Genomic DNA, 25,578 nt, shown 5'->3' on the forward strand with positions numbered 1-25,578 from the left:
AAAGTCTCAGAGAAGAAACGAGTCTATAGGGCTAATAGCCTACAAGAGCCATGACCTCATCTACTCTGAGATCAGAAGAACTAGATGGTGCCCAGCTATCACCTCTGACCATGCTGATCAGGGCCACGATTGACCCTGGTAGAAAGGGAGAAAAATGGGGAATAAAGCTCAAATTTTTAAAAAGTCCAGACTTATTGGACCAGTTGAGACTAGAGGCCTTCCTGAGACTACCGCCCTGAGATACTCTTTAAATCTTGAACAAAAACTATTCCCTAAACTAAGGTAAACTTATCGAAATAACAGTGGCACACAAAATAAAGAATATTAGCCGTGAGTACGGTACTCTGTTAAAAAACTATCTCTAGGAGACCAACAGGTCAAGAATGACTCTAAAACAAAACAAAGATGAGAAGGGAGCAGGGAAACTAGAGCACTGGAAACGGAACAACGAGAATGCAATTAAAGAGATCGTTGACACATTGTGAAAAATGTAACTGATGTCACATGAGAACCGTTTATGTAGAAATTGTCAAATGCGAAAACTAATTTGCTGCGTAAACTTTCACCGAAAACATAATAAAATATTATATATATATAAAAAAAATGATCTACAGAGTCCTTCCCAAGTACTCGCATCCCTAAGTTAACAGAATAGCGTTAAGCTACCATTGCTGTCCACCCAGGGCTCCTGGCACCATATTGGGAGATGTTGCCTATTGGATAAGCTTGAAAATCACCTGGAGAACTGCAGACTCAGAGAGTGATCACGAATTTCTACCCTGCAAGGATGCTTGGGGGAGCGGTTTTTCAGATCACAGGAAACAGAGGCACATTCAAATGATGACAGATGACAAAGCCTATGGAAATATCCCATTCATTCCAGTTTCCTGTGGCTAGAGATCAAACCAACAAAAGGTCATGATGATACCGAATTTTACCTAAAAGAAAAGATCTACTCTGTAATACACAGGGTTGCCAAGAGTCAGGATGGACTTAATAGCAAAGGTTTTTTATTGAAGTCCAGATACATTTTTTATTTGAAGGTCATAAAACTTTAACTCGTGAACATGTGTCCCAGGACACCTTTAAGCATTTTCTTCTCTTTCCCATCAAAGAAGAACCAAAGAACACGTGGGCAGAGGGGAGAAGGTGGAGACGCCAAGACACACAGTGAGAGAAAAAAGCACATAGAAGTTACACAATGAAAGCGTTCAGTCTTTCTCACAAAAGCTAAGGTGCCTAGAGTACATTTTTCAAAATGCGTAAGCAAGATATGCAATGTTATAATCCCATTTTCTAGATGAGGAAACTGAGGCCCCAGAGAGATTCATGGGTTCAGCAGCCTGGGAGCAGAGGAGTGGAGTGTAATCACAGACCCTGTGCTTATCACAGACACCCTGCTGCTGCCAAAAGGCAGAAGCCCTGAGTGGTATGAGGTTAACATTGCATGGGGTGTGACCACTTAGACCTGGGCCTGAATTCTGCCACTGCCACTGGCCGGCTGGGAGAGCTTGGTGGGACAAGTCACTTCAGGTCTCTGTGTCTCGGTTTCCACATCTGTAAAATGGGCAAAATAAAGCCCCAGCCCCAGAGTTGGTAAAGTAGAGGATGGGGGAAAACAAGGGATGGATTGACACAATAGCCCTAACAATGGACTCTTGTCCATGATTGCCAACATTGTTGTCTTAGTCATCTAGTGTTGCTATAGCAGAAATACCGCAAGTGGATGGTTTTAACAACAGAAATTTATTCTATCACAGTCTAGGAGGCTAGAAGTCCAAATTCAGGGTGCCAGCTCCAGGGGAAGGCTTTCTCTCTGGGTTGGCTCTAGGGGAGGGTCCTTGTCATCACTCTTCCCCTGGCTAGGAGCTTCTCAGAGCAGGCACTGTGGGTCCAAAGGACGTGTTATTCTCCTGGCTCATGTTTCTTGGTGGTATGAGGTCCCCTTGTCTTTCTGCTTACTTCTCTCTTTTATATGTCAAAAGAGATTGACTTGAGATATAACCTAATCCTGTAGATTGAGTCCTGCCTCATTAACATAACTGCCTCTAGTCTTCCCTCATTAACATCACAAAGGTTAGGATTTACAACACATAGGTGATTGTATTCGATCACAAAATGGTGGACAACTCACAATCTACTGGGAACCATGACCTAGCCAAGTTGACACACATTTTTGGGGGAACACAGTTCAATCCATAACACAAACCAGCGATCGTGAAGATGGTGCAGGACGGAGCAATGTTTTGTTGTGTTATACACAAGGTTGTCATGAGTTGGAGCCCACTTGATGGCAACTAACAACCACCACCACCACCACCCAAAGGAGCTAAGAGGACAGACAAATTTAATACAACCAACAGTGGTCACACATCTTCAAAAGCCTTTGTTGTTGTTGGTTGCCTTTGGCTTTGACATGGCCACTGCAGACTTTGTCCTATTCTCATGCCAGCACCACCCGTTCGTTGATAATATTGATACGACTAATGAAGCCACCCAGAAGGACCTCAGAAGAAAGGCCTGGAGATCTCCTTCTGAAAACTCAGCCATTGAAAACCCGATGGAGCACAGTTCTACTCTGACACTCATGGAGCCGGTGATTTTCACCCTGTCTCTTTATTACACAATTGTCATGGATTGAATTATCTCCCCTCAAAAATGTGTGTATCAATTGGGCTGGGCCACGATTCCCAACATTTTGTGATTGTCCTGTATGTTGTAAATCCTGCCCCTATGACGTTAATGAGGGAGGATGGCCTGCAGTCGTGTTAGTGATGCAGGACTCAATCTACAAGATTGGATTGTGTCTTGAGGCAATCGCTTGAGATATAAAAGACAGAAGCGAGCAGAGAGACATGGGGACCTCATACCACCAAGAAAGCAGTGCTGGGAGCAGAGTGTGTCCTTTGGACCTGGGGTCCCTGCCCGAAGAAGCCCTAGTCTCAGGGAGCATTGATGAGAAGGCCAACAGAGAGAGAAAGCCTTCCCCTGGAGCTGACACCCTGAATTTGGACTTTTAGCCTACTTTACTTTAAATTACAAAATAAGTTTCTCTTTGTTAAAGCTATGCACTTGCGGTATTTCTGTTTTAGCAGCACTAGGCGACTAAGACAACAACGTCAACAACCGTGGACAAGAGAATGATGCAAAGATGGGCCCGCACCGGTCACTCCTTAGCAATTTTTGGTTGTCATCACCTCCTCGACGTTTTTCTGAAGACTCAAAACCTTATTATGTGTCCCGCATTCAGGCAAACGGTGGCCTATAATGGAAACTGTATCATTTCTCTCCTGTCAAGATCTGCTTGAATAAATAATTTGTTCATTAGACAGGGGTGGCTTAATCCCAGCCCCTGTCAAAACTCCATGGGAACGTACATCTGATACTGTCTACCTGCTCTATTTTATGAGTATCTCAGCAACATCAGATTACCAAGGCAAGACTTGAGGTCACATTTTATCTGATCCGGCGCTAAGCTACCATCCCAAACAGATAGCCAAGATTCGACAGTCTGGGACAAACGAATGGGTTTCCTATCTTTTTAAGCTGCAGTTTCCACTTTGGGGAATTTGCCTCACACTGAAGTTATTGAATTTAGCAGATGTTACAGTCATGTGCTTTTTAAAGGCGTCGTTTAGGATGTAGTTGGAGAGGAACTCAATGCAAAAGTACCATGTGTAAACACACACACACACCTTAAAGCCTTCTGAAAATTCCAAAAAAGAATTCTTAACGAGGGAAAACAGGGATGTGAAAGCAAAACCCAGTTCATTGCCAGAGTTGAGTTTTGATAATTATTTCACAGATGCCTTGGGATTTGAGAAATTAAATCTTTAAACTTCCAATGTTAAACCCAAACTATCCCCTGTTGACTTCTGTGAATCAAAAACAGCTTATGTGAATTAGTAAAGTCTGTCTGCCTTGAGCATTGTGCTCTTTTAAAGAATTATCTACGTGAGGCCACATACTGACACCAGCAACTGGAAAGGCTGGAGGGGAAGCTTAGGGGGCAGTGAGTTTAAGATGGCTGCGGTGGAAGAGTTTGGAAAAGGGTAGGGAGAACGGCTGCACAACTTGAAGGGGAGAATCAATGGCACCAGATTGTACAGGAAGAAACTGTTGAAATGGTGTATCTTTGGCTATGTACGCTTTCGCAAAAATTAAAAAAGAAAAAAGTGCTGGCTGAAGACTTAAAATACTCTTTGTAAGCCAAAACCCTGTGGATCTAAGTAGCAGAGGCAAACTTAGAAACAATTCTGCTGCCACACCTTCTCCATTATGTCATCCAAGGAGTTTCAGGGCTTAAAAAAACGTACTCACTCCACTTGTTAACTGGCAACAATTTCACTATTGCTTAAAAAAAATAAAGAAGAAGTAAAAATATCAGACGTAATTAGGACTCAATATAGTGTAGATGCACTGGGTTTTTTTTTTTTTGGCTGGGTATAGTGTAAAAAAAAAAAAAACCATAAGGCAATCATACGGTCTGCTGTGCCGGAAATGGCAAACTGAAGAAGAATGGTGTAGTATTCATCGTCAAAAAGAACATTTCAAGATCCACCCTAAAGCACAATGCTGTCTGTGATAGGATAATATCCATATGCCTACAAGGAAGACCAGTTAATACGACTATTATTCAAACTTACACACCAACCACTAAGGCCAAAGATGAGGAAATTGAAGATTTTTATCAGCTGCTGCAGTCTGAAATTGATCAAACACGCAAACAGGATGCGTTGATAATTACTGATGATTGGAATGTGAAAGTTGGAAACAAAGAAGAAGGAAGAGAATTGAAAAATATGGTCTTGGTGACAGAAATCATTCCGGAGATAGTACAACAAAATTTTGAAACACCAAGGGTGTATTTGTAATCTTAATGGAAGCAGTCAGAATCAACTCACTGGCAATGGGTTTGATTTTGTTTTTGTTTTTTTAATGGGCAAAATAATGAATGACACAAGAAGCATCAAAACCAGATGGAAGGAATACACAGAAACACTGTACCAAAAAGAACTGGTCAACCATTAACCATTTTGGGAGGTTGCATATAATCAAGACCAATAGTACTGAAGGAAGAAGTCCAAGCTGCATAGGAGGCAATCACGATAAAAAAGGCTCCAGGAATTGACAGAATACCAACTGAAATGTTTCAACAAACGAATGCAGCTCTGGAAGTGCTCACTTGTCTATGCCAAGAAATATGGAAGACAGCTACTTGGCCAACTGAAAGGAATAAATCCATATACTTGCTCATTACAAAGAAAGGTGATTCAACAGAATACAGAAATTATCGAACAATATCACTAATATCACACCCAAATAAAATTTTGCTGATGATCATTCAAAAGTGGCTACAGGAGTATATCAACAGGAAACTGCCGGAAATTCCAGCCAGATTCAGAAGAGGATGAGAAACGAGGGATACCATTGCTGATGTCAGGTGGACCCTGTCTGAAAGCAGAGAATACCAGAAAGATGTTTACCTGTGTTTTACTGACTATGCAAAGGCATCCGACTGTGTGGATCATAACAAGCTATGGATAACACTGCGAAGAATGGGAATTCCAGAACACTTACTGTGCTCCTGAGGAACGTGTAACGCAGACCAAGAGGGAGCTCTAGGAACAGAGCTAGGGAATACCATGGGGTTTAAAATCAGAAAAGGTATGCGTCAGGGTTATATCCTTTCACCATACTTTTTCAATCTGTATGTTGAGCAAATAATCCGAGAGACTGGGCTATATGAAGAACACAGCATCAATATTGGAGGAAGACCCATTAACAACCTTCGATATACAGATGATACAACCTTGTTTGCTGAAAGTGAAGAGGACTTGAAGCACTTACTGATGAAGATCAAAGACTACAGCCTTCAGTATGGATTACACCCCAACATAATGAAAACAAAAATCCTCACAATAAGCAATATCATGATAAATGGAGAAAATACTGAAGTTGTGAAATATTTGATTTTACAGTCAAGAAATCAAACGCCATATCCCATTGGGCAAATAAGACCTCTTTAAAGTGTTTAAAAAGCAAAGATGCCCCTTTAAGGACTAAGGTGCACCTGACCCAAGCCATGGTGTTGTTAATCACTTCCTATGCATGTGAAAGCTGGACAATGAATAAGGGAGACTGAAGGTAAATTGATGCCTTTGAATTATGTTGCTGGTGAAGAATATTGAATAAACCATGGACTGCCAGAAGAACAAACAAATCTGTCTTGGAACAAGTACAGCCAGAATGCTTCTTAGAAGAGAGGATGGCAAGACTTTGTCTCATGTATTTTGGACATGCTATCAGGAGGAATCAGTCCCTGGAGAACGACATCATACTTAGTACAGTAGAGGGTCATCAAAAAAGAGGAAGACCCTCAACAAGATGGACTGACAGTGGCTGCAACCACCGGCTGAAGCATAGCAATGATTGCGAGAATGGCGCAGGACCAGCCAGTGTTTTGTTCTGTTGTACGCAGGGTCGCTGTGAGACAGAACTGACTCGACAGCAACTAACTACAACAACAACGACATTACAGTATATTTGATTACATTATTGAACAGTAACTAGTCTAGCGATTGACCAAACCATTGGGAACCAACACCTAGTCACACTGACACATAAAATTAACCACTACGCAGCACAAACTCTGCTACCCTGTTGAATTTTGTGACACTCCCTTGTCAAACCCAAACTTTAGTCAATTCAGAGACCCTCCTCTCTGTTTTTGCAATGGGCTGCAAAGTACATAATTCCACATATTCATGCCTACACCCGACTCCTGGTCTCCAAGCAGAGCTGAACACAGGCACTTTCCTTGGCCCAATTTCGTCCATTCTTGAAAGGGATATCTAGCTTTAGAAATCCCAGCTCTTTGCATACCACTCACTCCTCAATCCACATCAATCCTACGGTTTATAGTTATTAACACAGGCTAAGGTGCGCCTGGGAAACCCTCGTGGTGCAGTGGTTAAGAGCTAGGCTGCTAATCACAAGGTCAGCAGTTCAAATCCACCAGGCGCTCCTTGGAAGCCCTACGGGGCAGTTCTACTCTGTTCTATAGGGTCACTATGAGTCGGAATCAACTCGATGGCAACGGTTTTTTTGGTTAAAGGTGCGCCTGACCCAAGCCATAGTGTTTTCAATCGTGTCATATGCATGCAAAAGCTGGGCAATGAATAAGGAAGACAGAAGAGGAACTGATGCATTCAAATTGTGGTGTTGGCAAGAAGACTGAATATACCAGGGACTGCCAGAAGAATGAACAAATCTGTCTCCGAGGAAGAACAGCCAGAATGCTCCTTAGAAAAAAGGATGGTGAAATTTCTTCTCACATACTTTGGACATGTTATCAGGAGGGACCAGTTCCTGGAGAGGGACATCATGCTTGGTAAAGTAGAGGGTGAGCGAAAAAGAGGAGGACCCTCAACAAGATGGATTGACACAGCAGCTGCAGCAATGGGCTCAAGTATAATACTGATTGTGAGGACGGTGCAGGACTGGGCAGTGTTTCGTGCTGTTGTACACAGGGTCACTATGAGTCAGAGCCGGCTCAAGGGCACCTAACAACAGTTGTTAAATCCGCTTGTCCCTTTGAGTCCCTCCCTCCCCATTACCTGACAACTTTGAAACACTGATCCTCCTTCTTCAAGATGCTCTTCATCCCTGAACTCCATGACCCCATTTCTCTTAGCCTTTCTCCTCTGTCTCTGGCTGTTCTTTATGACTTCTTTGGGGGTTCTTCCTTACCTGCCCTTCCTTTGAATGTACCACCTGGCCTTCCACGCTTGGTGTGTACCACAAGTCAGCAGCTTATTTTCGCTTTTCAGAGAAGGTCCCATTTATCAAAAATAGGAATGCTTAAAAACTCGAGATAGGAAATGGATGCACTGGATCCCAAGGGAAAGATACAACCTTAGATTCAAACTGCATTCGGTACGGAACAAGAGAATGTCAGAGGGAAAACACGCCTGGCTTCTTCAGAACCCACAATGTCAGCGTTTGAGAAGGAATGGCACAGAGGTTGAAGTCTAAGCTTTTATCCCAGATTCAGATGAAGATCAATTGTGGATCCCAAGTTGCTCAACTGCTTAAAACATTCTTGCAAAGTAATCTTACCCGCTATGACTGGACCGTTGCCCTGTACACAGGTAAGGGAAAAGCACCTTAGCCCCCTTCCTGACTGTGTTCCTTGCACAGCCCCTTGGGCTACGTTTTGTTAGGCACCTTCAAGCTGATTCTGACTCATAGCGACCCCATGTGACAGAACAGAACTGCCCCATAGGGTTTCCTAGGCTGTGATCCTTATGGAAGCAGATTGTCAGGCCCTTCTCCTGTGGAGCCACTGGGTGGGTTCGAACCACCAACCTTTTGGTTAGCAGCTGAGTGCTTAACTGTTGTACCCCCAAGGCTCCTTAACAGGACCTTGCAAATACCAGGGACTCATTGACCATGATGGCGCTTTTAAAAATCACTTCATTGAGAACAAACGGTATGCCTGGTATATAGGATTCTAAGAGTGCAAGTCTACATAAACTAAGTTACACAACGTTTGCCCAGGTCAAAAATAATAACTGAAGGGTTATTCACTGCACGCTGTATCTCATTACCCCCCCCCCCCCCAAAAAAAAACACCATTGCTGTGAATTACATGCACAGGTATGAAACCCCATTGCCATCCAGTCAGTTCCGACTCATAGCAACCCTAGAGGACAGAGCAGAACTGTCCCGTAGAGTTCCAAGGCTGTAATCTTTACGGAAGCAGACTGCCACATCTTTCTCCTGAGGCTCTGCTGTGGGTTTGAACCACTGACCGTTCGGTTAGCTGCCGAGCGCTTAACCACTGTGCCACCAGGGCTCCTTTGTATCTCATTATCTCACAAGTATTTTAGCCTAGCAGTCTTGGAAATAATACACTTAAAAATGAGCAATTCAACAGAACCTTAGCCAGTCAGGAAAACCCTGCTAGAATAACACTGCATACTTCAGGCTTGTTGTTACTGGGTGCTGTCAAGTCAATTTCGTCTCATAGTGACCCTAGAGAACAGAGAACTGTCCCATAGGGTTTCCAAGGCTGTAATCTTTACAGGAGCAGATCACTAGGTGTTTTCTCCTGCGGAGCCACTGGGTGGGTTCAAACCTCCAACCTTGGGTTTAGTAGCTGAGTGCTTAACTGTGTGCCATTGGGTCTACTTGAGTGGCTTATATCTCAAGACCCCCATTTTCAAACTTTTCTTGAAGTTCTGGTCCCTATCCTGATTCTTGTTTATGAACTCCTCTGATTGATTCTCCATCCCCCAAGAAGGGTTCCATGTGTGGCTGCTGGTACTTCGGTTGTGTTGGAATGGAAAGGAGGAATTCGTTCTGGACCATCTCCCAGCTCATCCGTATTAAAACTGCACCCCCACTTCCTTATTTTTCCTCCTGGTTCTCCATTCCACGTTTGCACCCACCAAAGGTGCACTGCCCAGTTGTCATGGAGGAGGCAACCCTGACTCATGGCGCCCCCATGTGTATCAGAGTAGAGCTGCGCTCCATGGGGTCCTCAATCGCTGACTTTTCAGAAGTAAATTGCCAGGCCTTTCTCCTGAGGTACCTCTGGGTGGTCTCAAACCTCCAACCTTTCGGTGAGCAGCTGAGTATGTTAACAGTTTGCAACACTCAGGGACTTCAACCAGAATCCTTGGGTGGGGGAAAGAGGAGAAACTGAGGGCTGCATGGTCAGACACCGCCATTAGGGGGCGCCATGTTACATAGCCTGACCAACTGGTAGCCAAGCTCCCAGGAGGAATTTCGTAACCCCCGAGAGAACGGCTGGTCTGTCTTCCACCTAAAGAGAAAGGCTCACTTTTTGGTTCAGAAGAAAGAATCCCAACTGGTTCCAATCCTTCGCTGTAGCAGGAATTATTATTTGACAATGGGAAGGTTTTCCAGGGCATGGTTTGAGGCGAGACACGGTTTGGCATTCACCTTCTTGTTCTCGGCTTGCATTGCTGTCTGTAAGACACAGAACTTGCTAGTCTAATTCCCCAGCCAGAGCCAATTTATGATTCCTTCATGCAGTTCTATTAATAGCATCGGACTCCAAGTAAACACTCATTGCATGCAATGCCACCGAATAAACTGTCGCTGGGATGGCCACGATGGTACTGGTTCAGATCAGCAGACTGCTGGTGCTAACCACCTGCCCCGCTTCCTGCCTGCCTGCTCTACCTCTCCCCATTAACAAGCCTCTCATAAACAACCTTCCATTTCCAAAGAAAGAGAAATAGCTAGCATGACACGTGCAAAATGATAATGACGTGGTGTGCATTTGAAAACAATGAGATTTCAAGCCTTCGTTCCTCCCCGATACCCCACCGCTTCACGATAAACTGGGACTGGGAATCGGATTTCGAACCGGCACCACAGTGGCCCAAAGGATACTATTGTGCACGCAACTGGTGAAATGACACGTTCATTTGACATATTCACCCACCCCGCCTCCTTCCCCACCGCCCGAGTACTTTATCTGCACCTTGCTTAAGCCACTCTTCATTTTCAGCTCTAGGTTATTATAAGGTCTTGTGGAAAAAGCCTGAATCCTTGAGCAACCCTTAAACCAGGGTCTTATCCATCATTGTTACTGTTACTCTGACTCACTGCGACCCCACATCCAACAGAACAAAACGCTGCCTGGTCCTGTGCCATCTTCATGATCTTTGGGATGTTCGAGTCCATTGTTGTGGCCACTGTGTATTTCGAGTGCCTTCCCACATAGGGGCTTATCTTGTTGTGATCCATAGGGTTTTCACTGGCTAATTTTCAGAAGCAGATCACCAGGCCTGTCTTCCTAGTCTGTTGGCCTGGAGGCTCTGCTGAAACCTGTCCCCCATGGGTGACCCTACTGATATTTAAGATACTGGTGGCATGGCTTCCAGCCTCACAGCACCATACAAGCCTCCACAGTACAACAGACAGATGGGTGGTGGCATATCATCTTGCTTTCCCCGAAACAATTAGGTGCAAGGTCGGCATCCAGTGCTGTCACTATCGAATGAACGAGCTCTTTCGCTGGGAAGTACCGCTGACCGCGCACCGCCGTGAGGCAGCCATCCTCACCGTGTGGAAAGCGGGCTCTGGATGGGAGGCCTGCATTTGAATTCCTGCTCAGCCCTGATTGATTCTACAAACAGAGGTGATGTACTTAGCTTTCGCCAAGCCTCGCCTTCCTCACCCCTGGAATGGGATGGACGATCATGATTCCTGCTGCCTGAATTACTGGCCCTAAAGTCCAGGACCAGGCACAGGGGCCGGCACTCAACAGGCAGCAGCTGTGATAATTCATGTCACCCGACCACCCCTGGAACTGCATAGCAGCCTCACAGTTCCAGGGTTTAACCCACCCCCGAGTGGCTTTGCTGAAAAACCCCTTTCTTTACTCTCATCCCATATTACGGATTGAATTGTATTCCCTCAAATACGTGTTGTAAATCCTAAGCTCTGTACCTGTGGATGTAATCCCATTTGGAAATAGGGTTTTCTTTGCTCTGTTAATGAGGCCATATCAGTGTACGGTGTGCCTTGAACCTAACCACTTTTGAGATATAAAAAGAGCAGATTAGATTAAAAAAAAATCCAAACCCATTTCCATCAATTCTGACTCATAGCGACCCTATAGAACAGAGTAGAACTGCCCCATAGGGTTTCCCAGGAGCGGCTGGTGGATTTGAACTGCCAACCTTTTGGTTAGCAGCTGAGCTCTTTACTTACAGTGGCCCTAAATGGGGGAAGATAGATGCCACATGGAGATGGCCAGGGAACACTACAAAGAATGACGGAGAAGCTGAGACAAGTACCTTCCCCCACAGTAGACAGTGAGACTCTTCCCCCAGAGCTAGTGCCCTAGTGCTTCTAGCCTCCGGAACTATGAGAAAATACATTTCTATGTGTCAAAGCCACCCACTGCCGGTATTTGTGTTACAGCAGCACTAGGTGACTAAGGTGCCCCATATCTGTGGAGTCGGTGGTTCCTTGGTTACAATCCCAACACAAGATGGACAATCTCACAGCTAGGAATAGGGCAATAAACCATAATAACGTGGTTGCACGGCAAACAATGAAATAGTAAGAATGCTTCATTATGGATAAGCCTTTGCAGGCAGAAAAACTGGAGTGGAGAAAGCTTTGCTGCCTCTAAAAATCCTGGACGGGACATACTCTAAGTAAGAAACACCAGGCCTCTCCAGTCAATGGCTTCCACCTCAGCTGCCTACGTGCAGTGAGCTTTTCAAGAGTTTCGTCTGATTTTTTTTTCTTAATTTTTATTGTGCTTTAAGTGAAAGTTTACAAACCAAGTCAGTCTCTCATACAAAAATTTATATACACCTTGCTATATATCCTAGTTGCCCCCCCCCCCCCCCATGAGACAGCACACTCCTTCCTTCCTCTCTCTTTTCGTGTCCATTCGGCCACCACACAATCGTTCAACATGCTCCCGGTCTACTGCGTAACAATGAGAGGCCCTTCTTGGAAAGATGGAATGTTTCTCAAAACACTCAAATGTATTAGGCTTACAAAATGAGAAAAACATCCTGAGGAATTAATATAATGGCTTAGGAGAAGGATTTTATTTCTTGGCAAAAAAAAAAAAAATCATCTATAAATATTATATCAAGGCCTAACGCAGACCTTGGTTTCATAGGTATTGCAAACAATTTATGCTCTTGGCTGCTAACTTGAAGGTTAGAGGTTCAAGTCCACCCAGAGTCGCCTCGAAAGAAAGGCCTGGCAATGTACTTCTGAAAATCAGCCATTGAAAGCCCTATGGAAACCAGCCCCAAAGCAAAGACCATAAGGCAGGAAGGGGCAGGAAATCTGGGCGAATGGATATGGGGAACCCGTAGTGTAAAGTGAAGGGGGGAGAGGGCCGACACATTGCGGTGATTGCAACAAATGTCACAAAACCATTTGGGCATCAATCTTTTGAATGAGGAACTAATTTGCACTGGAAACGTTTACCTAAAACACAATTAAAAAGAGAAAGAAAACCGTATGGAGCAGTTCTACTCTGGCACGCATGGGGTCACCATGCGCTGAAGTCGACTTGACGTCAACTAGTTTAATGCAGGTCTCAAAGATGGAAAAACACTTCATTCTTTTCTGTAGGGAACTAGTAGTGGGATAACTCTGGATTGGAACACTTTTTAACGAATCAGAATAGATGTATGTGCCACTGTAATGAAATGGGGAAACCCTGGCGGCGTAGAGGGGAAAAGCTACGTCTGCTAAGCAAAAGGTCAGCAGTTCAAATCCACCAGGCGCTCCCTGGAAAATCTATGGAGCAGTTCTACTCTGTCCTATAGGGTTGCTATGGGTTGGAATCGATTCCATGGCAACAGATTTGATTTTGGTTTTGGATAATGCAATGGGGAAACCCTGATGGTGTAGTGGGTAAGAGCTATGTCTGCTAACCAAAAGGTCGGCAGTTCAAATCTACGAGGGGCTCCTTGGAAACTCTATGGGCAGTTCTACTCTGTTCTATAGGATTGCTAGAAGTTGGAATTGACTTGATGGCAACAGGTTTGGTTTGGTTTTTGGGTTATAATGAAATAGAAATTAATCTACAAGTGTAATGATAAAACACAGGCTTGCTGCCAGCCAGTAGAAGTCTTCTATGTAAGAAACCTGATACATTAAATAGAACACTCATTAAAGAGACAAAATAGTCTACTGATTTATACTACAAACTACACTGATTTCTACTACTTAAAAAAAAAAAAGATTTTTTTTTTTTTTTAAGTAGTAGAATTAGATGTGGAAAATGTTCATTGATTTGTACGCAACATTTTAGGAAGGAAAAAATAAAAATAAAAGGAGGCAGGCTTGGATTGGTGTAAGTAAAAGCCCTGCCGTGGATTGAGTTGTGTCCCCCGAAAATATGTGTATCAACTTGGCTGGGCCAGGATTCCCAGTATTGTGTGATTGTCCACCATATGGTCATCTGATGTGATTTTCCTGTGTGTTGTAAATCCTACCTCTATGATGCTAATGAGGTGGGCTGGGTGGCAGTTAAGTTAATGTGGCAGAATTCAATCTACAAGATTGGATTATGTCTTGAGCCAATCTCTTTTGAAATATAAAAGAGAGAAGCAAGCAGAGAGACAGAGAGACCTCAAACCACCAAGAAAGCAGCCCCAGAAGCAGAGCACATCCCTTGGACCCAGAGTTCAGCACTAGATAACTAAGAGAAGTTCTAAAAATAATGCATTCTTTTTACGAAACTTGTTCGGGAAAACATCCTGGTTTCGTTTTTCCTAGCATTTACATTTGCACTTTCTTCTGTTCTATCATGAAATCACCATGTTAGAGCAGAAAGGAACTTAGAAGCTGCCTAGTCTGTACTCTTGATGTAAAGACGATGAGCCTGAAGCCTCAAGATTTAAGACCACCCGCGTTCACAGAGATCACCAAGGGAAGGGCCAGAAGGAGTGTTCAGGCTTCTTATTCTTTAAGCCAGTCTTGTTTCTCAAGACGGTTAAAAAATAACAACAGCTACAAACAACTCGCTCTCATAATCACAACAGCTGATCATCTTCACATTCAATTTGCTCCTTAAAACATTAATATTTGGTTTAAATATAACACTCATTATATAATGGGTCAACAGGTCAACATGCTTATGTCTGCTTCTGCATAACAATTAAAGGCCTGTCTCGGAAAGATGGAATGTTCCTCAAAACACTCAAATGTCCTGGACTTACAGAACAAAAAAAATATCCCAAGAAATTAATGCAATGGTTTAGGGGAAGGATTTTATTTCCCTCGCCTAAGGAAAGGAATTTAGACTAATATTGCAGTGTATTTTCTTGTCAGGTTGGTGTTTTAGAAGCCTATCGGTCTGTAGGTCCCTATACCAGTTGTTGTCAAGTGGATTCCGGCTCACAGAGACCCCACGTGCTCTGTAGGGTTTTCAACAGGTGATTTTTCAGAAGTAGATGGCCAGGCCTTTCTTCTGAGGTGCTTATGGGTGGATTCGAACTGTCATCCTTTCAGTTAGTAGCCCAGTGCTCAACTGCTCCAATCCGTAAAGATTCCAGCCAAGAAAGTCCTAAGGAGCACAGTTCTACTTTGTAACATATGGGGTCTCCATGAGTCTGAACCAACTTGACAGCAACAGGCTTGGTTTTCTGATTTTTACAGGCAGAATTAATCTTTGCTTGGTTAACTCTTTTCTGTTGTTGTTGTTGAATATTTTCTGACTGTAAGGGAATCTGGGACATACAAAGAAATTCATAGGCAATCAGATTAAAGGAATGAAAATAAAGGAAACCCTCCATGAGACAGATTGACACAGTAGCTGCAACAATGGACTCAAACATACCAATGACCCTGAAGGTGGCACAGGACCAGGCAACATTTTGTTCTCTTTTGCATGGAGTTGCCATGAGTCAGAACTGAGTCGATAGCAACAACAACATATTAAAATATTAACTTAAAGAAACTTTTCACATGGATTTGTTGTGTTTTTTGATCAGCTATTAAGTGCTTTTGGAATTTCTTTTTTAGCAACAGCTCTGAAGATTTCTGAACCATTTCCAAACTGATAAAAAGACAACCAGGATGTTCCCTAGCTGCAAATATGGTGAGACTTCGTCTTGTTGACTTTGGGCACGTCATCAGGAAAGGTCCATGACTGGAGAAGGACATCATGTTTGGTAAAGGAGAGAGTCAGTGAAAACGAAGGAAACCTTCCATGAGATGGATTGACACACTGGCCTCAACAGTGGACTCAAACATACCAACCATCATGAAGATGGCTCAGGGCTGGGCAATGTTCCCTTCTGTTGTGCGTGACGTAGCCATGAGTCACAGCTAACTCAGAGGGGTATTGAGGGAGGACAGAGGGGAACACTTAATGCAGGGTGCAAGAGCAAGGGGGCGCCAGATGAGGCACAGAATGACGTTCTAAGGCACCACAAATATGAAAGGTGCCTGACTGAGGCAGCTGGACAAGAGGGGAAAGGCATTTCTGCTGATGCATCTTTGCTATCAACATCTATTCATCAAACCCATGAGCTGACTCGGTGGCAACTAATAGCAACAACAAAGATCAGAGGAGGAAGCGACTCAACCACTGTTCAGACACACAGTCTTCACACATACGCACCAAGGCTCCAGTCCATCTCCTCGGTGGCATCCCCATAGGCGCCATGCTGACTCTTGCCCTCGAAGTCCTTGGAGGAGAAGAGGGCTGTGTGCACGTGCAGGTAGGACAGGACAAGCAGGAAAGGTGTCTCGGAGTTCCTGCAAACAGAGGCCACAGGCAGCATGAGCACACGAGCTATCCTGCTGATCAAGAGCGGTCTCCTACTGTGTGCAACAATTCAGAAAAGACCACAGAACCATATCCAACATTGTAATTTTGTTCTGAGAACAGCAGATCTCCACAGTGGCTGGAGGAAGCGGCTTACTGCTACCTTCTGAGAATCAACCTACGGAAGGACGACACAGCCAAAACAAAACCCATTGCCTTCAACTCGATTCCGACCCATAGCCTCCCCACAGGGTTTCCAAAGCTGTAAATCTCTACAGAAGCAGACTGACACATCTTTCTCCCACTCAGTGGCTGGTGGTTTTGAACCGCCGACCTTTCGGTTAGCGATTGAGCGCCTTAACCACTGCTCCATAGCGATCCTCAGATGACCCAAGGCAGGCAGAAATATACTGGGAAATTGCCTGCTTTTCTGGATTCTATTCTTCCTTCTATATAGTGATTGCTAAAAAAAAAAAAATTTTTTTTTTTTTTTTTATGAAGCCAAGCACCTTCAAAATAGTATTCTCATATCTCTGGTGTTCTCTTTGGAAAAACAAAATTATATAGATACTGACATACGTGTACATATAATGTATATGTCTATATAGGGTCGCTATGAATAGGAATCAACCCTATGGCAACAGGTTTTGGTATATAGCCATCTCTACATAAATACCCATATTCATTACTATATCCATATCTATATCCAAATCCTCTACTATATCTGAGGAGCCCTGGTGGCACAGTAGTTAAGCGCTCAGCTGCTAATGGAAAGGTTGGTGGTTTGAACCAACCAGCTATGCTGTAGGAGAAACATGTGGCAGCCAGCTTCCATAAAGATTACAGCCTAGGAAAACCTACCTGGCAGTTCTACTCCGTCCTATAGGATTGCTATGAGTCAGAACCAACTTGACTGCAATTGGTATCTCTCTCTATCCCCCAATCTATCTAATCTATCTGTCCGTCCATCCATCCATCATCTATCCATCCATCCATCCATTCACCCACCCATTCATAATCTATCCATCTATCCATCCATCCATCCATTATCCATCTATCCATCCACCCACCTATCATCTGCCTACCTACTGACCTATTCTTGTTGGTTACCTTCAAGTTGATTCCCATTCCTAGAGACCCCACGTGTACAGGGGTTTCAAGGCTGTGACCTTTCAGAAACAGACTGCCAGCTCTTTCTTCCATGGCACCTCTAAGTGGGTTTGAACCATCAACCGTTCGGTTAGTAGCTGAGCGCTTAACTGTTTGCACCACCAGAGATCTATCTATACTATCACCTATTAAAGACAGTATCTTCAGTTGCCAGTTCTTCTAACACCCCATTGTTTTTCATTAACTTTTATTGAGCTTCAAGTGAACGTTTACAAATCAAGTCAGTCTGTCACATATAAGTTAATATACATCTTACTCCTTACTCCCACTTGCTCTCCCCCAAATGAGTCAACCCTTCCAGTCTCTCCTTTCGTGAAAACTTTGGCAGCCTCCAACTCTCTCTATCCTCCCATCCCCCTTCCAGACAGGAGATGCCAACACAGTCTCAAGTGTCCACCTGATATAATTAGCTCACTCTTCATCAGCATCTCTCTCTCACCCACAGTCCAGTCCCTTTCATGTCTGATGAATTGTCTTCGGGGATGGTTCCCGTCCTGTGCCAACAGAAGGTTTGGGGACCGTGACCGCCGGGATTCCTCTAGTCACATCCAGACCATTAAGTATGGTCTTTTAATGAGAATTTGGGGTCTGCATCCCACTGATCTCCTGCTCCCTCAGGGGTCCTCTGCTGTGCTCCCTGTCAGGGCAGTCATCGATTGTGGCCGGGCACCATCTAGTTCTTCTGGTCTCAGGATAATGTAGGTCTCTGGTTCATGTGGCCATTTCTGTCTCTTGGGCTCTTAGTTGTCGTGTGACCTTGGTGTTCTTCATTTTCCTTTGCTCCAGGTGGGTTGAGACCAATTGATGCATCTTAGATGCCCACTGGTTAGCTTTTAAGACCCCAGACGCCACATTTCAAAGTGGGATGCAGAATGTTTTCATAATAGAATTATTTTGCCAATTGACTTAGAAGTCCGCTTAAACCATGGTTCCCAAACCCCCGCCCTTGCTCTGCTGACCTTTGAAGTATTCAGTTTATCCCAGAAACTTGTTTGCTTTTGGTCCAGTCCAGTCCAGTTGAGCTTACCTTCCATGTATTGAGTGTTGTCCTTCCCTTCACCCAAAGCAGTTCTTATCTACTAATTAATCAGTAAAAAACCCTCTCCCCCTCGTAAACACAAAAGTATGTGTTCTTCTCAGTTTATACTATTTCTCAAGATCTTATAATAGTGGTCTTATACAATATTTGTCCTTTTGCCTCCGACTGATTTCACTCAGCACAATGCCTTCCAGGTTCCTCCATGTTATGAAATGTTTCACAGATTCGTCACTGTTCTTTATCGATGCGTAGTATTCCATTGTGTGAATATACCACAATTTATTTACCCATTCATCCGTAGATGGACACCTTGGTTGCTTCCAGCTTTTTGCTATTGTAAACAGAGCTGCAATAAACATGGGTGTGCATATATCTGTTTGTGTGAAGGCTCTTGTTTCTCTAGGGTATATTCCGAGGAGTGGGATTTCTGGGTTGTATGGTAGTTTTATTTCTAACTGTTTAAGATAACGCCAGATAGATTTCCAAAGTGGTTGTACCATTTTACATTCCCACCAGCAGTGTATAAGAGTTCCAATCTCTCCGCAGCCTCTCCAACATTTATTATTTTGTGTTTTTTGGATTAATGCCAGCCTTGTTGGAGTGAGATGGAATCTCATCGTAGTTTTAATCTGCATTTCTCTAATGGCTAATGATCGAGAGCATTTTCTCATGTATCTGTTAGCTGCCTGAATATCTTCTTTAGTGAAGTGTGTGTTCATACCCTTTGCCCACTTCTTGATTGGGTTGTTTGTCTTTTTGTGGTTGAGTTTTGACAGAATCATGTAGATTTTAGAGATCAGGCGCTGGTCGGATATGCATAGCTGAAAATTCTTTCCCAGTCTGTAGGTGGTCTTTTTACTCTTTTGGTGAAGTCTTTAGATGAGCATAGGTGTTTGATTTTTAGGAGCTCCCAGTTATCGTAACAACCCATTTTTAACGCTAATCCCCTCTTGTGTTCCCCTGTACCACCCACCAAATTCCCACACACGTCAGCCCATAACACGTATCTTTTACATCTTTCCATCTTTCTGTTCTTGGCAGTTTGAACCCATTCAGGGGCTCCATGGGCCATGTGTTCCCATAAAGACTGTTGTTGTTGTTGTTAGGTGCATTGAGTTGGTTCTGACTCATAGCGGCCCTGTGTACAACAGAACAAAACACTGCCCGTTCCTGCACCATCCTCACAATCTTTGTTACGTTTGAGCCCATCGTTGCCTAGAAAACCCTATGGGGCAGGTCTACTGTGTCACATGAGGTTGCTATGATTCGGATTCGACTCGATGGCGCCTGACAACAAATTTAGAGCAACTTTTGCACAAACCGTGTTGTGTTGATGAACCCTTCCCATGTGCTCCGTGGCTGGATAGAGTTGCTGAAGCTGAGAGAGCCTATGGGATATTCCTTCCAATCACAGACATGAACTGATGCCATGCTAATTGCCCGTCACGGCGCCAAGAACAGCCGGCCGCTTAACTGTTGCACCACCCGGGCTCCTTCTACTCTAGAGAAGGTACTACTAACTATATATAATCAATTCCTGACTTCGGTTCTGGTCATTTTGAAGGGATTATCCCCTAAGCCTAACATCTTTGCCAGTCACTAACAGTTCCAAATACATATTTACTTAAATCATTTTTACCTTTAGGATATGTTTTAATACCCTAACTCCTCGTGATAAATGAAAACATTTCAAAATTAGATGAAAACAGAGTGGAGTAGCGTATTAACGTAAAGAAAACAAAAATCCTCACAATTGGACCAATAAGTAACATCATGATAAATAGAGAAAAGATTGAAGTTGTCAAGGATTTCATTTTACTTGGATCCACAATGAATGAGCATGGAAGAAGTCAAGAAATCAAATGACATATTGCATTGGGCAAATCTGCAGCAAAAGACCTCTTTAAAGTGTTGAAAAGCAAAGCTGTCACCTTGAAGACTAAAGTGTGCCTGACTCAAGCCATAGTATTTTCAGTCACCTCATATGCATGTGAAAGCTGGACAATGAATGAAGAAGACCCAAGAAGAATCATCGCCTTTGAATTGTGGTGTTGGCAAAGAATATTGAATATACCACGGACTGCCAAAAGAACAAACAAATCTGTCTTGGAAGAAGTACAGCCAGAAAGCTCCTTAGAGGCAAGAATATGTCTCACATACTTTGGACATGTTGTCAGGAGGGACCAGTCCCTGAGAAGGACATCATGCTTGGTAAAGTAGAGGGTCAGGTAAAAAGAGTAAGACCCTCAACGAGATGGATTGACACAGTGGCTGCAACAATGGGCTCAAACATAACAACGATCATGAAGATGGCGCAGGACCAGGCAGCGTTTTGTTCTATTGTAGACAGGGTCACTATGAGTTGGAACCAACTCGATGGCACCCAACATCAACCCTGCAACTCTAGTAACTTTACCTCGAATAACTAAATTGGTGCATACTTTTCCGAATGCATTTGTAATTCCTAATGCTGGTATAGCTTGAGTTCCTTCAGCCCACACAGCTCCTTCTGGGCCAACTTCTCAGATCTCCCAGTGACAACACTTCTCTTTTAAGGTCAACCCTTGCATTTATTAGCCCCTAAAAAAAAACCCAAAACCAAACCCAGTGCCGTCGAGTCGATTCCGACTCATAGCGACCCTATAGGAGAGGGTAGAACTGCCCCATAGAGTTTCCAAGGAGTGCCTGGAGGATTTGAACTGCTGACCCTTTGGTTAGCAGCCATAGCAGTTAACCACTACGCCACCAGGGTTTCCTTATTAGCCCCTAGTCCTTTGCAATAGAAAAATAAAGCACAAAACATCACACTTTGAGTGACGGCTGAGCCAGACACCTCCTGTTTTCTGCAAACAGGCAGATCAAACTGAGCATGTCATTGTTCATCTTTTGTACAGTGCTTTACAGTTCCAGCGCTTGGTGATAAATTATATCACCTTTTTTTTTTTTTTACAAGAGTATAAAATAAAAGAACATTGTTATAATTATACAACTAAGAAGCCCTGGTGGCACTACTGTTAGGCGCTTGGCTGCAAACCAAAAGGTTGGCGGTTTGAACTCACCCAGCGGCTCCCTTTGAGAAAGACCTGGTGTTGTTCTCTGTAAAGATTATGGAGTAGGTAACCCTAGGTAGCAGTTCTTCTCTGTCGTATAAGGTAGCTACAAGCCAGAATCGACTCAGTGGCACCCAACAACAACAACATGGTTTCTCACCATTATTTTCTCTCTCAAGCCTTCTAAAGAAATCCCATAACATCACACAGCGTAGTAGGTTGAATTATGCTCCCCTAAAAGATATGTGAAGTCCTCATCCCTGGTACTTGTGAATATGAACTTATTTGGAAGTAGGGTCTTTGCAAATGCACCCACATTAAGAAGAAGTCATGCTGGAATAGCTATCTGCTCCAGTAAATATCACAGCTTAGGAAACCTTATCGGGGCAGTTCTACTCTGTCACATGGGGTCGCTGTGAGTCCAATATCCACTTGACAGCACCCAACAACAACAAGAAAGCAAAAAAAGTTTCTAAGTGGCTTGTCCTAACTCTCGCCATAACTGGAACTGGAAGACATGAGAGTGGAATGCCCGATACCTGATCCGTAACTCTCACCATTCTTTCTCAGGAGGGACAGAAGGGATGTTGATGTTCGGATGGAAGCGTGGGCGTTGTCATCCTCGCTCGTGATCTACAAGAAAGAATGACTACGGAGCCATCCCGTTGGCTACTTAGGAGGAGAGATGCCCTGAAGAAGCCTGGGACTCTGGCCATACATGGTAGCCTGCTAAGCCTCCTTTCCAGTCCTTCTGGGGGAACTTTATTCACACATGGCCAGACCGCACTTGCAGCTCCTTCTCAAGATGCATGGTGTGGTCCTTAAAACTGGCTTAGATTCCTCAAAACAAACTTTAAATTGCACTCTGTATGCTTATTCCTAAATAGACAGTTACATTATGCATGGGGGCAATTCCACCGCAATTTCTATCTCATCTGTTCTCCCACTTATTTTTAGATTTAAAGTTAAGTAAAAACAGAAGGACGCTTAAAAAGTCAATCTTCTGAGCACAGTATATGGTCATAGCTGGAGATGCTGGCTACGGCTCCAGAATTTGCTGAGAAGGAAAAGCTGTGCTGCTGGGTTCCAGCCCAGGTTCAACTGGGGTCACCATATTTGGATGGCAGCCCTCTTGCCCAAGAAAAAAAGATACAGTTTTAATAAAAAAAAAAAAAGACAAAGAAGAAAGAGGATGCAGCCAACATCATGGGCAGAACCACAAGATGGGGGCATGCATTTAAGAAGTGGGAGGTGAGGATGGCAACATAAATGATAAAGAGGGCATAACAAGCAAGTAAGTGAGCCCAAGATAAATGCCAGGAGTCCCTCCATGGCGCAAATGGTTAACCATTTGACTACTAGCTGAAAGGTTGGTGGTTTGATCCCACACAGAGACACCTCACAAGACAGGTCTGGCAATCTGCTTGTGAAAGACTCCATGGGGAGTCTTATGGGGTTACCATAAGTCAGAACAGACTTGACAGCAACAAACAACAACAATGAGATAAATGATGTTAATGATGAGCTTAGAAAGGGAGGTGAAGTCAAAGACCCACCCTTCAGAGTTCAGTCATGGTCTGGGCATGTGGCTTTCATTTTTGGATATTGGAAGAGGGCCTTTGGTGTAAGGGGAGAAGGTTAATAATGTGCTCATTATTATAAAGTGCACACCTTTATAGAATTTTTTTTCTATCATCTCTCTAGAAAGCAGCAGATTTTTCATTCAACATGCAAGACATCATAGATACCAGTCAAGGTCCAAGGTATCAGAATAGAGTGATGAGGTTTTATATACAAAAATAAACCAGGAAAACATAGGAATGCATACCCAGCTTGCAAAAAGCCACCATCACACGCAGATTTACCACCCAGGCATAGAGGTACAATCAGTGGCGCGTCAGACAGGTATAAATCTTCGGTGCCCCACACACATCCTGGGGCATGACTGACAGCTCGCTCTTGGCTGGAAGAATTGTCCCTTAGCAAAATCCTTTGAGGGATCGGGAGAGGCCACTTCCCTAGGACACCTGGGTCTCCCTTCTTCAGCACGACCTTGAACATGGAATCACCTTCGCGAGGTGGTGGGAGGGAACCACTGAATAAGGGCTTGACTCCTTTTTCACTAGCTGGAGCCCTTTAGTAAACAACTTTTCTTGAAAATTTATCGTCACTGTCTTGCATGCTGTGTGAAAACAGAGAGCTCTCAGCTGCTACATGCCTCCCCTCCGTTTGTTAAAAATACAGCAGGCAGCTTCCAACCTTCCTGGTAACACGCCATCACTCCGACCTCAGGGTGAAAAGAGATTTACATCCTATCGATATGGGGAGAGGGAAACCCATGCAAGAAGAGGGCAGCATCACGGTCTTTTGTTTTGTTGTCTGTCTGTCGTGGGCTATGTTTTTAACGTTTCGAGTATAACATTTCACAATCTGAGTAGCTGACCTTTATTGCTCACACAGCGTTCCACCTTGAATTGGAGGCTTGCTGACTCTTTCCGCAAGCCCTCTGCTGCTAGTGACTAGGCTGTGGCGTAAGCCGGACTACGGCAAAAACAGTCCCCCAGGCAGAGTGACCACCGCTCCTGCTGAGCTCTGCAGACAGACTCGGGTACCCAGTTGTTCATCTCTCCCACCCATGCCTTTCACATCTATTGAATAAATGGTCGGCTAACATGCTAGCAGACGCTACAAATACAACAGTCCAGACCCTGCCATCAGTGACCCACAGTTCAGACCAGGCCATTGATGGTCATATCCAGATGTTTTCAATGCCAGTACATGGGACTTCCACCATCCATCTGCATGACTGTCATACTGTGGTGGCTTGCATGTTGCTGCGATGCCAGAAGCTATACCACTGGTTTTTCAAATACCAGCAGTGTCACCTGTGGTGGACAGGTTTCAGCAGAGCTTCCAGACTAAGAGTAGGAAGAAGGACCTGGCGATCTACTTCCAAAAATCAGCCAGTGAAAACCCTGTGGAGCACTGTTCTACTCTGATACACCTGGGGTCGCTTGGATCAGCCATAAAAAGAGGTGTTCCCGCTTTCTCTGGCTCATCCTCTCGGGGTGGCAGTCAGCAGGGACTGTCAGTGGCTGTCACCCTGGAAGATGCTGAACAACTGCAGTTCTCTTGGATCCCACGACTCATTCCACCATTCACTCATCTCCTTCTCTGCCTGAACCTCTGGGTATCTGCACTTCCGACACCTAATATACCAAAGCTCACGCTTCCTGATTTCAGTCTAGGTCTCAGAATCCCAGGGCATAAAAGAGACAAGTCCTGAGAGTCCTTTATCCACACTCCAGTTGGGAAAGTATGGACACAGATCTGTCATGGAGAAAGATGAATATCCCTCCATAGCTGTATTTACGGCTCATGGCATGGTCAACGTGTTGGGGACCCAGCCCAGAAACCAGCTCCATTCTGAACGGGGTGCCTTGTAGGGCTACAAAGGTTTGAAACAAATCAAGTGGTAGGGGTGGTGTTAGCTGCCATTGAGTTGGCTCTGACTGACAGCAACCTTACGGATAACAGAAGGAAACACTGCCATGACCTACGCCATCTTCATGGTCATTGGTATGTTTGAGCCCATTGTTGTGGCTATTATGCCAATCCATCTCATTACGGGGTTTCCTCATTGTTGTTGACCCGCTACTTTAGCAACCATACTGACGTTTTCTAGAGAGTAGCCTTTCCTTATGATGTGTCCAAAGTAAGTGAGTTGAAGTCTCACCATACTTGCTATAAAGAAGCTTTCTGGCTAAACAACATGTTGGCCCAAAACATAATGAACATCTCCCCTAAGTAAGGTGTTCCTTTAAAAAATAAAATCACCTACATGAGACCAAACAGTCAACAGTGACTTTAAGACAAAGATGAGAATGCAAGGGGGCAGGAAAACTAGATTAAGGGAAATAGAACAACCAGAATGGAAATAAAGAGAATGTTCACGCATCGTGAAGAATGTAACCGAGGTCACCGAACAAATTGTGTAAAAATTGTTGAATGGGAGCCTAAAC

At 44.0% G+C, this 25,578-nt stretch overlaps 1 protein-coding gene across 10 annotated transcripts in view; it reads right to left on the bottom strand.

Annotated features, from left to right (window-relative positions):
* STS (steroid sulfatase) overlaps window positions 1–25,578 on the bottom strand; it is a 303,712-nt gene that overhangs the window by 183,133 nt on the left and 95,001 nt on the right. For all 10 annotated transcript variants that reach the window (XR_007515874.1, XR_007515873.1, XM_049872292.1 and 7 more), the window contains one exon: window positions 16,151–16,287. Coding sequence is in view for 8 of the 10 variants with exons in the window: in XM_049872292.1 (XP_049728249.1) it covers window positions 16,151–16,287 (137 nt within the window). In the remaining 2 variants the exon portion in view is untranslated. The remainder of the gene's footprint in view (window positions 1–16,150; window positions 16,288–25,578) is intronic.

The sequence above is a fragment of the Elephas maximus genome, chromosome X (genome assembly GCF_024166365.1).
Source record: "Elephas maximus indicus isolate mEleMax1 chromosome X, mEleMax1 primary haplotype, whole genome shotgun sequence".
Taxonomy (NCBI): Eukaryota; Metazoa; Chordata; class Mammalia; order Proboscidea; family Elephantidae; genus Elephas; species Elephas maximus.